We start from the raw sequence: 12,696 nt of genomic DNA, 5'->3' as shown, positions 1-12,696 counted from the left end.
GTGCCTTCAAGACTCTAAAGCATCTGGCTCCGCTGACCTCCCTGACCCCGTTTCAAGTCAGTTTCTTCTGCAAAGGTAAAGCCAAGAGGCTAGTTCGGAATGAAGTCTGTTCCATCCCACCTGCTGGGCATGATGCTGTCATGGGCTGTTGTCTTTGTGGTGGAATCAATCAGAGGGGCCTGAATTTTTTCCTCCTCCCTGGGCCTGGTCACCTAGAGGGCAGAGGGCATGCTGGGTGCACACTGGTCCGAGGGGGATGAGCCGGCCACCGTGACAGGGTGTAGGCAGCCGCACCCTAGAGGCCCAGAGAGAGTAGAGGGACAGCAGGAAGCCGGGCCCAAGTCCACCGTGTGCTCTCCGCAGTGACAGGCAGCCCTGTGCCTGGACAGGGACGAGCCGCGACGGCTTTGGATGAGCTGGAGCCCCCCAGTCGTCAGGGTCCCCTGTTTCCCTACCCCTCCCTGACTCCCTGGCTAAACAGAGAGTTGGACATGGTTGTGGGCAAACATCTTTATTCTGTCCATGTCTCAAGTTCCCTGGGGCAAGAGGAGAGGCTGGCGGGGCCAGGGCCACAGGGTCTGCAGGGACAGCACAGAGCTGGCCTGGGGGCGGGGGCGCAGGGGCGCCTGCAGATGGCTCCCCAGAGGCGGTCAGCTGGTCTGCACCTCAGAGTCCACTTCTGACCGGACAAGGGAAGGAAGCCGAATTCCACCAAGGGGGTGGAAGCCCGGCACCTGCTCTTGCTCTTGGATCTGGTCTCTGAGGCGCTGGATTTCTAGGCGTTGCATTTCGATGATTCTCCCGGTTTCTTCTTGCTCATTCAGTCTCATGGTGGGCGCGATGCCGGGCATAGCCTCGCTGCGCACTGGAAAGCACAGAGCAGGTCTGCTGTGAGCCTGTTGCTGGGCTGCTGCAAAGCTTTTCTGAAACCAGCTTATCCCTCTTCTTCCCTTCTGTCCTCTGATTTATTGAGCACCTACTGAGGGACAGACACTTAATCCCAGATGCTAGGGACAGAGACAGGTCCTTTCACCGGCTCCTGCCTTTCACCGGCTCCTGAGCCCCGCCCCCCTGTCTGCCTGCCCCAGGCCCCTGCAGCGGACTCTGCGCATTCCCCCAGTGCCCCACTCCCCAAGCAGGGTGGCGCTCTCCTGCTGACCTACGTTGGCTTCCAAGTCCCCCAGTCCTCCTCCTCACATAAGACCCCTGTTCCAGGAAGCAGACCCCTCTCTACCCCTCCTGGGCTGGCCACTCATTCATGCTCCTTGAAGACTTTCCCCCGACTCCACCCTCCTGTCTCGGGTGCTGCCATCACCCCACACGATGCCAGTGTCCACGAGGGTCCATGGCTCATCCCATTCCCTGGCCCCACAGACTGAACTCTCAGCATTTATGTCCTTGGCCTCCATGCCATGCTGGCACCCGCTCTGTGGCTTCCCCTCCCTCAGCAGGCCCAGGACCCCGCAACCTTTCAATTTCTACTGTAGTAGCCCATCCTCCCATTACCACCTCTCTCACTGCCTTCAAGATTTCTGTTCTTTGACTGAGTGTAGAGCTCTTCTATCTGGACTATTCCATTTTTTACCTACCAAAGGGGTTCCTTTTAGATTCACCCCCTTTTCTGTCCAGTTAGACCCACTGTGGGTTTCTTCTGCCGTTTTCTTGACAGCACCCTTGACATTCTAGATGCCTTGTCCTCCGGCCCCACGTGCCCCGTATAGCCTGAACCTGAGATTATCCAACCACCCGGTTTCTCCATTTACACCTGGTCTGTTGTGTGCTACCTATGCGATTCAAATTCTCAGTTCCCAGCCCCAGATGAACTTCCTGCCTGTAGTTAGCAAACTCTCATTCCCCGCCTCCGGCTGTGCTTCTGAACTTTGGCCTGTACTCTAACTCCTCACCCCAACTCTTTAAAGAAAATTATGGTCAAACATAACATAAAATTTACCATCTTACCACTTTTAAGTATAGAGTTTAGTAGCATTAAGTGCGTTTACACTGTTGCACAATCATTCCCGAGAACTCTTGCAAGGACACTCATGACATCATTCTGCTTTCTGTCTCTAAGAAACGTTGATGCTCTAGGAACTTCAGATGAGTAGAATCACACAGTATTTTTCTTTTTTGTGTGTCTGGCTTATTTCACTCAGCATGATGTCCTCAGGGTTCATCTGTGTTGCAACATGTGTCAAAATCCTTTCTCTTTAAGGCTGAAGAGTATTTTATTGCATGTACATACTACGTTTTGTTTATCTCTTCGTCCAGTGTTAGAGGTTGGGTTGCTTCTGCCTTTTGGCTACTGTAAATAATGTTGCTATCAACATAGAGGTATAAATAACTCTTTGAGACCCTGCTTTCAGTTCTTTTGGGTATTTGGGAGTGGTTTCTAGATCATATGATAATTCTATTTGCAATGTTTTGAGAAACTGCCATGTAGTGTGGCTGCACCGTTTTACATGCCCACCAACGGTGCACTAAGGTTCCAACTTCTCCAGATCCTCACCAACACTTCTCTGTTGGTTTGTTTTGGGAGCAGCCATCCTAACGCATGTGAGGTGGTATCTCATTGTGGTTTTGATTTCATTTCCCTGATGATGGATGATGTGGAGCATCTTTTCATGTGCTTGTTGGCCATTTGTATATTTTCTTTGGAGAAATGTCTATTCAAGTCCTTTGCCCATGTTTCTATCTGGTTGTTTTGTTATTACTGTTGAGCTGCAGGAGTTAATTACATATTCTGGACCCTAACTCCTTATCACATATGTGATTTGCAAATATTTTCTCCCATCCCACAGGCTGCCCTTTTACTCTGTTGATTGTGTCCTTTGATGCATGTGAGTTTTCAGTTTTTATGTAGTCTATTTTTTCTTTTGTGGCCTGCGTTTTTGGTGTCACATCCAAGAAATTATTGCCAAATCCATCCTCTCCTCCACTCTTCACAGATGACACTGACACCTACTTCACCGACAATGTGTGTCTCCAACTCCCAGTCAAGCTTCTCTCAGCAGAAGAGCAGTCTCTTTCCTACCCACTGCCAACCTCTTTCCTGTACGTCAGAAGTTAACTCTAGAAAAGAATACATGTTGGAAGCCAAAGAAGAGAGTATTGCAAGGAGCAAGTTGTCAGCAAAGCCCAGTGGTCAGCCTTGCCTTGGGCTTCTAATTGGTCTGAAGATGGGCCCAGCATTAAGAGTGCTTGACTCATCCCACTCTTCCTAAGAGAAGTCTAGACCCTTCTCTTCTTGCCTTTGCTCCTCAACTCTTCTTCTTTTTGGCAGTTTCTAGGCTCTTGATCTTTTATTATTTCTTCTTTTTCTAGCTCTTGACTCGTCACCCTACTGCTGCTACTGGTTGCCCCCGATAACCATCCTTTTAGTCAAGCTGTGGCCTGGCCCTGGGGAGAGCAGCACCCCTGGGAAGGTACAGCACACCCACACCTACAAGCCCATCCACCTGTGTCACTTGCCTCTGCCTAGTTTCTGTTTGCCTCTCCACCTGCTCCCTTAGCTACTTCCTCTTTCGTGGTTACCAGCATAGTCTTTGGACTAATCTTTGCCCTCTCCGTTGGCTTTTACACTTACTCAATTATTGTCTCGTTGCCCAGAGAGATCCAACCTGTGTTTGTGAGGCCACAGTCCTGGAGGTACATCCTGGACTGAGCCTGGAAATATTCCAGCACTTGGAATTTTTCTTACTCTGCCCTGCCACTAGCCATACCATCGTCTCTTTGTCCCAGGGCTTCACCAGGGGCACATTACTTAACTTAGAGTTCAAAGTAAATCAATATCTTTACCTTCTTGCAAAACAATACAAGACTTAGAATGCTTTAGCTTTCTATAAGGATCTTGATGCAGAGTGTAGCTTTAAGCTGCTCCAGGCTCTGCAATCACTGTGAGTGAGGTCAATGGACCTCAGAAGTTGGGCACTGGGATGCACTGGATGGGGAGTATCCTAACAGGCAAGGGATGGGGAAATCAGACACTGCAGAGCTAGGAGACAGCTCAGGGTTGACACAGCTGCTGGCTGGTGGCTGGCCTCCAGAAGCAGTTGTCTCCTGAAACATCCCTGGCCTGGGTGACACTGTCCGTGAATGTTCCCAGGAGTGCAACTGTGCCTCCTGAGACCGGTTCACATGGAAGATGGTCCAGTGGGCCGAATGTGGGGCTTTGGCCCTTGTTTCCCCCTCTGTCTCCTTCCTTGGTCTGTGAGCATCTTGAGGGCATGGGCTGGGCTTTTCCTGTTTCTTCTCTTCACTGCTCCAGTTCTTTCTCATCCCTTCGACAATGACCTGCCTGCTCATCAGTTTGTTTGGTTCAGTCTTACAGAGTCCCCCGTTGATGGTCTTCTTCCATGTGCTGTGGTGTGTAAACCCTCCTGTCCTTTTCCGCCATGGCTGGGCCATGTCAGTGCTCTCCTCATGGCCCCTGTCCCCATCTCGCTCCTCACATCCCCCCTGCCGTCTTGGTCCATGCTCTGCTTTGATCCTGCCTTCTACCAGAGCCGGGCAGTCTCCTCTCCGCATCCTGCCTGCAAGCTTCCTTTGGGAGATTAAGTTCTGATTTTACATGATGGGAAATAAGAATGTGACTACTAATACATTTGCATTTATTTCTACTGTTTTATTTGCATTTTATGTTGATGTCACTTTTTCCCTTTCTTTTTTGGCCTTTTCAGAATTTAGGGGGTTTTCCCCTTTACTGGTTTGGAAGGTATATATACTCTTTCTTTCTTAATAGTTATCCTAAAAGGTTTAAGAAGTATATTTAACTTAGAGTTCAAAGTAAATCAATATCTTTACCTTCTTGCAAAACAATACAAGACTTAGAATGCTTTAGCTTTGATTCCCCTGGTTAAATGCTCAGTGTTTTAGTTCTGTCTTGGTATTTTAATCCACAATTTAGACATTGTTAGTATTGTTTTATACAGTTGTCAGACTTCCCTCTGGAGTAATTTTTCTTCCTGACATGTATTCTTTAAAAGTTCCTTTAATGAGGTTTTGCTGGTGACAAATTCTCTCAGTTTTTGATTGTAAAAGAAATTTTTTTCTTGTGTTTCACCGGTTACATAACTCCAGGGGACAGTTATTACCTCTTGGCACTTTGAAGATACTATTTCACAATTTCTACATGGTTTATACTGTTGCTCTGGGGAAGTCAGTTATCTGTTGAATTGTTATTCCTTTATATGCAATCTATCTGTTCTCTGGCTGCTTTTAACATCTCTCTCTTTGGTTTTCTGCAGTTTAGACATAGATTTCTTTTTATTTATCCAGCTTGAGATCCACCGGGCTTCCTGAACCTGATGATTGGCATCTTTCCTCAATTCTGAAAAACTTCCAGCTATTCTTTATTATAATGTCACCTCTCTTCATTCTCTTTCTCAAACTGACATAAGTTGGGTTATCCCATCCCGTCTTATTTGTCTTTTATTATACCTTTGTCCTGCTGGGCTACAGTCTGGGTAACTTCTTCATTCTTTTAGTTCACGAAGTCTCCTTTCAGACACCTCTAACCTATTGTTCAGTCTGTCCATTGAGTCTAATTGCAACCTATAGTTTTCATTTCTAGGAGTATTTTTGGTTCTTTTTTCTAATCTACCTAGCCAATTTTGGGAAACTCTTATTTTGTCTTATTTTCAAATTTCTATTTTTTAACATATATTAAATATTTTTATTTGAATAATTCTACTATCCACGGTCTTTGTTGATTTTATTCTGTAGTTTGATGCTTTTGTTGTTTTTCACTCATGGTGATTTATTTCCTCCTGTATATAGTGATTTTTGATTGTGAGTTCATGTTCCTTAGAATGTTATCTATAGGAATTCTTTGACAACTGGTTTTAAAATGTATTCTTCTACATTCTAAAATGTAGAAAATTTGCATTTGGTTCTCCTTGGGACCTGGAGACACTACCAGTTAAACTAAATCTTCAGCCAAGGTTGCTTTGAGCCACAAATTAAGTGTAAATTCTGGACTTAAACCTGCCTGAGTTGGACTTTTGGTTAGGAGTTCTCAGGGAGAGATCTTTTCTCTTGTTTTCTCTTTCCTTCATCCAGAGCCAAGACTGACGGATACTTCTCTCACCTATCTCCCTCTGTAAGGTAGGTTTCCCTCTCTAGTTAGCGTACAGTTTCCCAATTCATTCTATATTGATCTGACTCCATTACTTCCTTCTTCCTTCCTTCCCTCCCTGTCTACGTCCTTACCAACACTTGCAGAGTTTTTTTTTTTTTTTAGTTTTTGTTTTTTGTTGTTGTTTGATAATAGTGATCATAATGGACATGAAGTAGTATCTCACCGTGGTTTTAATTTGCATATTTCTGGGGCACCTGGGTGGCTCAGTCAGTTAAGCATCTGACTTGATTTCGGATCCAGGTCATGATCTCAGGGTCATGAGATCAAGCCCTGTACTGGACTCTGTGCCAGGCATGGAGCCTGCTTAAGATTCTCTCTCTCCCTCTTCCCTCTGCTCCTCCCCCTCCGCTTGTACACATGTGTGCACATGCATATGCATTCTCTCTCTCTCAAAACAAACAAAAATTGCATATTTCTAATGATTTCTGTTGAGCATCTTTTCATATGCTTATTAGACATTTGTGTATTTTCTTTGGATAAATGTCTGTGCAAGTCTTCTGCTCATCAAAAAATTTTTTTGGTTATTGTTGAGTTGTAGGAGTTTTTTATTTATTCTGGGTCTCAGTCTTTATCAGATATATGACTTGCAAATATTTTTCTCCTATTGTATGGATGGTTTTCTCACTCTTGCTGAAAGTGTTCTTTGATGCATGAAAGCTTTAAATTTTGATGTAGTCCAATTTATTTATTTTTCCTTTTGTTGCCTGTGCTTTTGATGTTATATCTAAGAAATCATTGTCATATCCAATGTCATAAAGCTTTTCTCCTATATTTCTTCTTTGCGTTTTATAGTTTTAGCTCTGAAATTTTAGGTCCTTGGTCCATTTTGAGTTAATTTTTGTATATGATGTAAGGTTAAGGGTCCAGCTTCATTCTTTTGCATGTGGGTATCCTGTTTTCCCAGCACCATTTGCTGAAAAGATTGTCCTTTCCCCATTGAGTGGTCTTGGCACCCATGTTGAAAATCATTTGACCATATATGTGAAGGTTTATTTCTGGGCTCTTTACTCTATTCCATTGGTCTGTATGTCTGTCTTTATGCCAGTACCACACTGTTTTGATTACTATAGCTTTGCAGTAAGTTTTGAAATCAGGAAGTGTGAGACCTCCAATTTTGTTCTTCTTTTCCAAGATTGTTTTGGCTGTTTGCGATAACTTGAGATTCCATATCAATTTTGGAATGGATTTTCTAGTTCTACAAAAGAAATGATTGAGATTTTGACAGGGATTGTACTATTAGTAGATTGCTTTGGGTAGTATTGACATCTTAACAGTATTAAGTCTTCCAAACATAAGATATTTTTCTATTTATTGGTGTCTTAATTTTTTTTCAGCAATGTTTTGTAGTTTTTAATGTACAAGTCTTTTGCCAGCTTGGTTAAGTTTATTCCTGAGCATTTGTTGTTTTTGATGTTATTATAAATGCAATTGTTTTCTTAATTTCATTTTTGGATTGTTCATTGTTAGTGTATAAAAATGCAACTAATTTTTCTCTGTTGATTTTGTATCCTGCAATTGGGATTTCTGATCTTTTGCATGAAAACTCCCCCTATCCTCTATAGAAATTTGAAGGATTTTTCCTTTGTTCTCTGGTCTTTGGGAATTTAATGATGATGGACCTGATCCATCTATTTTTAGCCATTGTATTGGATACTAGGTAGATCTAACAGCTTCTTAAAGACTTTTCCTTGTTTTCAGCCCCACCTTCATCCCTACTTCCTGAGATATCTGCTTCTGGTAATTCCTGAGACTTGGGGAGGTTTTGTGATGTACATTAGGTTTCTTCTAGGTTCCCTCTTCTGGCTTAGGAGTCTACGAAGTCATTTACCACTCATCTATCCATTTTCCAGCTTTCAAAATTTTGTATCTCTTTCCTTTTGTGTTTCCTTTGATCATATGGTTTATTTATGCCATTTTAGTAGGTTTCTAATTAGCCATCTTTATTTAGAAGTTCTAATTATATGGTTTTAGTAATTGAAAAACATGCAGGTGTCTATTAGACCTGCTAGTTAATTGTTATGTGAACGAAAACTTAACACAAATGCTGCTAAAACTAAAATGGTGGTTTGGGGATGGCAACCTGTCCTGTTTGGATAAAGAATTCTTTTTTAAAAAAATTATTTATTTATTTATTTATTTTACAGGGCAGTGGGGGGGGGGCAGAGGGAAAAAAATCTCAAGCAGACTCCCTGCTGAGCATGGAGCCCAACACAGGGTTCTATCTCATGACTCTGAGATCATGACCTGGGCTGAATTCAAGAGTTGGACGCTTAACTGACTGAACCACCCAGGCAGGCCCCCAGATAAAGACTTCTTAAAAACCAACTGAACTGGTCAATCTTACAAAACTTGAGGATATATATTTTGAGCTGACTTGTCTTGGTGGCCCCATTTCAAAATTAGAAGTCAGACTTAGGTTCTTCATGATCAAAGCAGACAGTTGGTAATCCCTGTCTTCAACTGTTACAAATGAAATCTTCCTTGAGTAAAACTATAGCACACAAATGATCCGCTGTTGGGTTTGTTTCAAAATAATCCACTGTGATGAGAGAGGAAATAACTGGGGACTGTGGATACCGATGAAGCAAGAGTGACAGGAACCGATACTTGTTGAAGTCGGGGAATGGATTCATGGGAATTCCTTAGGCTTTTCTCTCATTTTTTGTATATGTCTGAAAATTTCAACAATAGTAATAAGAAGAACTTGACTATATCAGACAGTATCCCGAGGAGGTCTCAGTTGATTATTTGCTAGGACACTTGGGCATATTTGAAATAATTTTTAAAGAGAGGCTTTGCAATTGTTCGCAGGCACATCTATGTTTCCCCCTCATCTCCAAGAAGTCAAGTATATCAATCTTCATAACACATACTGTGCTCTTGTGTCAGTTCTTTAGACCTAATATTGTCACTTCAGGTACTACTCAGAGAGTCTACTCTTGTCTCAACTTCTCCTTGACGCTAATGAAAAGGGCAGATGAGACAACACAATTATACGTATAATTTTGTAATAGTTTAAGAGTCCCAAGAAATTACAAAAATAGTACAGAGAGTTCCTGTGTATACTTCAGTCACCTTCTCCCAATAATAACCTCTCACGTGACCACAGTACATGAGATGACTGATGTTGGAAAGACTCAATCCATGGCCATGGCAGGTTTCCATTCATCGAGGCTTCTAAGCTCTATTCCTGAGCATAAACCACTAGAAAACAATATACTTGAATTACACTGATTTAATTTTCCATGTAAATGCCTTATACTCTCTGTCTTTATTGACTGTCCAGATAAGAAATGGATACCTGATACATGTTTTTTAATTGTCTGAAGACATACAGTTAAAGGCTGTCCACTGTGTTATTCAACATCCCTTTCATAAGGATCTCTGTGTTAAGTTTCTTACAGAATTTAGTGCCAGGGAAAGGTTTTTTCCCCCAGGAAAAAAAACTCCAAACCTTCCTTTTGCCATAAATGAGGACTATTTAAACTATTATATTTCTCTGTTTCTCTTTTTGCCTTGGCTGTCAGAAATTCAGAGGAACTTCAGGATATAATTGTGGTAACTAACTCATTTAATATTTCTAATGTCATTCTTTCCTTCTTTCCATTTGAATATTTCTAATCTTTCTTTTTGTCTTTATTTTAATTGCACAGGTCCACAATCCCTTATCCTCAATCCTAAAGTGCCAAGAGCTCTAAAAATGTAAAGCATTTTAAAATTTATGAAGTTCAGTGTGAATATTCATGTTTCACTAAAGAAATACGAATGTGTTTGATTTCAGGGCCCTGCCTCAGACTCCTCTAGGGATGTTATGTAATATGCAGTATATAGTACGCTCTTTCTAAAATCGGAAAGATTCTGAATTCTAAAACTATAGCTAACCCCAAGGATTTTGGTCCCGCACATGTTTGAATGTGGCAAGTGCCTCACAGATCCTTTGGATAGCAGGTGTACAGCATGGAGAGGTTCCCGGAAGGCCGTGGGGTGGATGTGATCTGACTCTGGGGAAAGGCAGCCTTGGAAGCCAACGGGAGACCTCCGTGTGTCTGCCATTGGTCCCTTGATCCCAATGCTCATCCCCCTTGGCCACTGGTGACATTACCTGTCTCTGCAACATCTTGTGGTCGGAGTTTCTTGGTCAGTTTCAGAGCTGCTTCAAGATCATAGACTTGGGAGCGGGTGAACTTCAGCTCCCTGCGGAGCTCATTAATCTCCTTGATCAGGGAGACATTTTCCTGTAGAGGAGAAGAGAGAATGAGTAGGGATGGATGAGTGATCAGTGGGCCCAGGGTCTGTCCTGGCCTGGCGCTGAGGGTGTGTGGAACAGACAGGGTTGGGCCTGGACCCAGATTCCTCTACTGGGTACAGTCTTTATCCTAGCTCACAGATAAACCTCTTGAGATACCAGCTGACTTACCTTCAGGTGGACTCTGGCAACATAAATAGAGTGTACCATTCCCAAGCATCCAAACCCTTTCCAGCATCAACGACAATGCTTTTCTAAGCACTTTATATGAAGTGAATGCATTGAAGTATCATAATAACCCTATGAGGAAATTCTATTATAATCAAAATTTTATAGAAGAGGAAACTGAGGCATAGAGAGGTTATGTAACTTGCCCAAATTACATGGATAGCAAGTGGCAGAGTCAGGATTCTAACTCTGACAGTCTGGCTCCAGAGCTCTGAGCTCTGAAGTACAATGCTATACTTTATTCATTTTTCCCCATTCATTTGTTGAACCTACATTTATATGGTATCTGCTATGTCCCTGGGATACAGACAGAAATAAATGGTTTCTGCCCTCAGCAGCATACTGTTTAGTGAGGAGCATAGAAAATAAATGAATAATGAACATTTGCTCTATCCATTGACAGTTCACTTTTCTTTTTGTGTTTGACAAATATCCATCCAATATTTACATGAGTACTTAGAATGGACCAGGCACTGTGCTGATCCTGGGGTATATAGAAAGTAAGCCCTGGCCTCTGATCTTGAAGAGTTTTGGGTTTAGTGGGGGATCTGGATGTAGCCAAGCATGGTGGCCACCTTGCCACCTCTCCTCTACAGGAAAATGTCTCCCTGATCAAGGAAATCAATGAGCTCCGCAGGGAGCTGAAGTTCACCAGCTCCCAAGTCTATGACCTTGAAGCAGCTCTGAAATTGACCCAGAAACTCCAACCACAAGATGTTACAGAGACAGGTAATGTCACCAGTGGCCAAGGGGGATGAGCATTGGGATCAAGGGACCAATGGAGGGGTGAGGCACAGAGGAAAAGCACTTAGCCCTGCCTGAATGACCAGGGTGGATTCCTAGGAACTGATCCCTGGGCTGAGGCTGCAAGGAGTTACCAAGGAGAGGGTAGAGGGGGTCACACACAACTGGAACAGCAAGTGAAAGACACAGAAATAGGACATGGCTGGTGTGTGGGGGACATGCAGCTGTTCTTTATCCCCAGACACAAAGTAAGAGGCAGACACAGGAGCGAGGATGAGGAGCCTGCTGGGGGCCCCATGGTGGGGGCTCTGCACCTGGAACCAAGCAGTCGCTTCTCTCTTCCCTTCCCACACCTCAAATCTCTGCTTTCCTTTTCACACTCAACCTGAGGGCACTGAGGGTGGCTCCACGGAGGTGTCCCCATTCCCATGGTTTCAGAAAGGGACTGGCTATTTCGTACTTGGCTTGTCCACAGCACTGCTTCTCATGTGACAGTGCAAAGGATCCTGTTAAATGTGGCTTCTGACTCAGTTGGCCTGGGGCTGGTCCTGAGATTCTACATTTTGAACTAGCTCCTAAGAGATGCTGCCACCAGTCTGACGGCCAGACCATTGGTGGGTAGCAAAGCACTTGAGGGTCAGGGTACCAAAAAAGGCAAATGCAGGCCAAATCTACATAAAACAGACCTGTGCCAGGGACTACCACCACTTGGGACTCTCTCCATAGTGGGAAGCATGGAGTCAGCCCAGAGAACAGGGTGATCTCAAGCACTATTGTCCATGAGCCATGACAACCGCTTCTCTGTTAGGGGGATATGCCTGCAGAGCCCACATGGGAGCAGTGCCCGAACTGGAGACACCCTGGCATATTCTTTCCCTCTGGAGCCTCTTTATCTAAGCATATCAGATATACCTTCAGATTTTCAGTATACCACTTAATTTCAGTATTCCTCATTAAAAAAAATTCTCTTGGATAAATGCCCAATTATTGCTGATCCCTTGTTTTCAGGCTGGGCTTTGTGTGTGTGTGTGTTTTTTTTTTTTTCTATAAAGTCAGCAGATTTCTCCATCTGATTTTTTACTCTTTAAGCAACCCAGGCCTTAGTGATGAAACTCCCACATTTCCTTTCCAGATGCTCTCCGGCAAAACTCGTTGCCAGTGTCCTCCCCTGGAACCTCTCCACGCTGACTTTCTAATGTGAGGTACTCAATTAAGTATGTATGTATTTGGTTCTAAGACCTTGGACTCTGCCTTGCATGTAAGAGGCGCCCAATAAATATCTGTGGAGTGGATAACAAATGAATAACTAATGCAGCAGATATCAAGCTGAAGAAGAGATTCT

At 43.5% G+C, this 12,696-nt stretch overlaps 1 protein-coding gene across 4 annotated transcripts in view; it reads right to left on the bottom strand.

Moving 5' to 3' along the window:
• Positions 1–366: 366 nt before the first annotated feature.
• The window catches only part of CFAP57 (cilia and flagella associated protein 57), a 69,931-nt gene continuing 57,601 nt past the window's right edge, over positions 367–12,696 (bottom strand). For all 4 annotated transcript variants that reach the window (XM_027579125.1, XM_027579115.2, XM_027579143.2 and 1 more), the window contains exons 22-23: positions 10,239–10,371; positions 367–865 (exon numbers count right to left, since the gene is read on the bottom strand). In XM_027579125.1, coding sequence (XP_027434926.1) covers positions 651–865; positions 10,239–10,371 — 348 coding nt within the window. In that variant the 3' untranslated portion in view covers positions 367–650. The remainder of the gene's footprint in view (positions 866–10,238; positions 10,372–12,696) is intronic.

Source organism: Zalophus californianus, chromosome 4 (assembly GCF_009762305.2).
Source record: "Zalophus californianus isolate mZalCal1 chromosome 4, mZalCal1.pri.v2, whole genome shotgun sequence".
Lineage (NCBI taxonomy): Eukaryota > Metazoa > Chordata > Mammalia > Carnivora > Otariidae > Zalophus > Zalophus californianus.
Note: the sequence above shows the minus strand (reverse complement) of the source record. Positions and strands in the feature narration are given on the sequence as shown.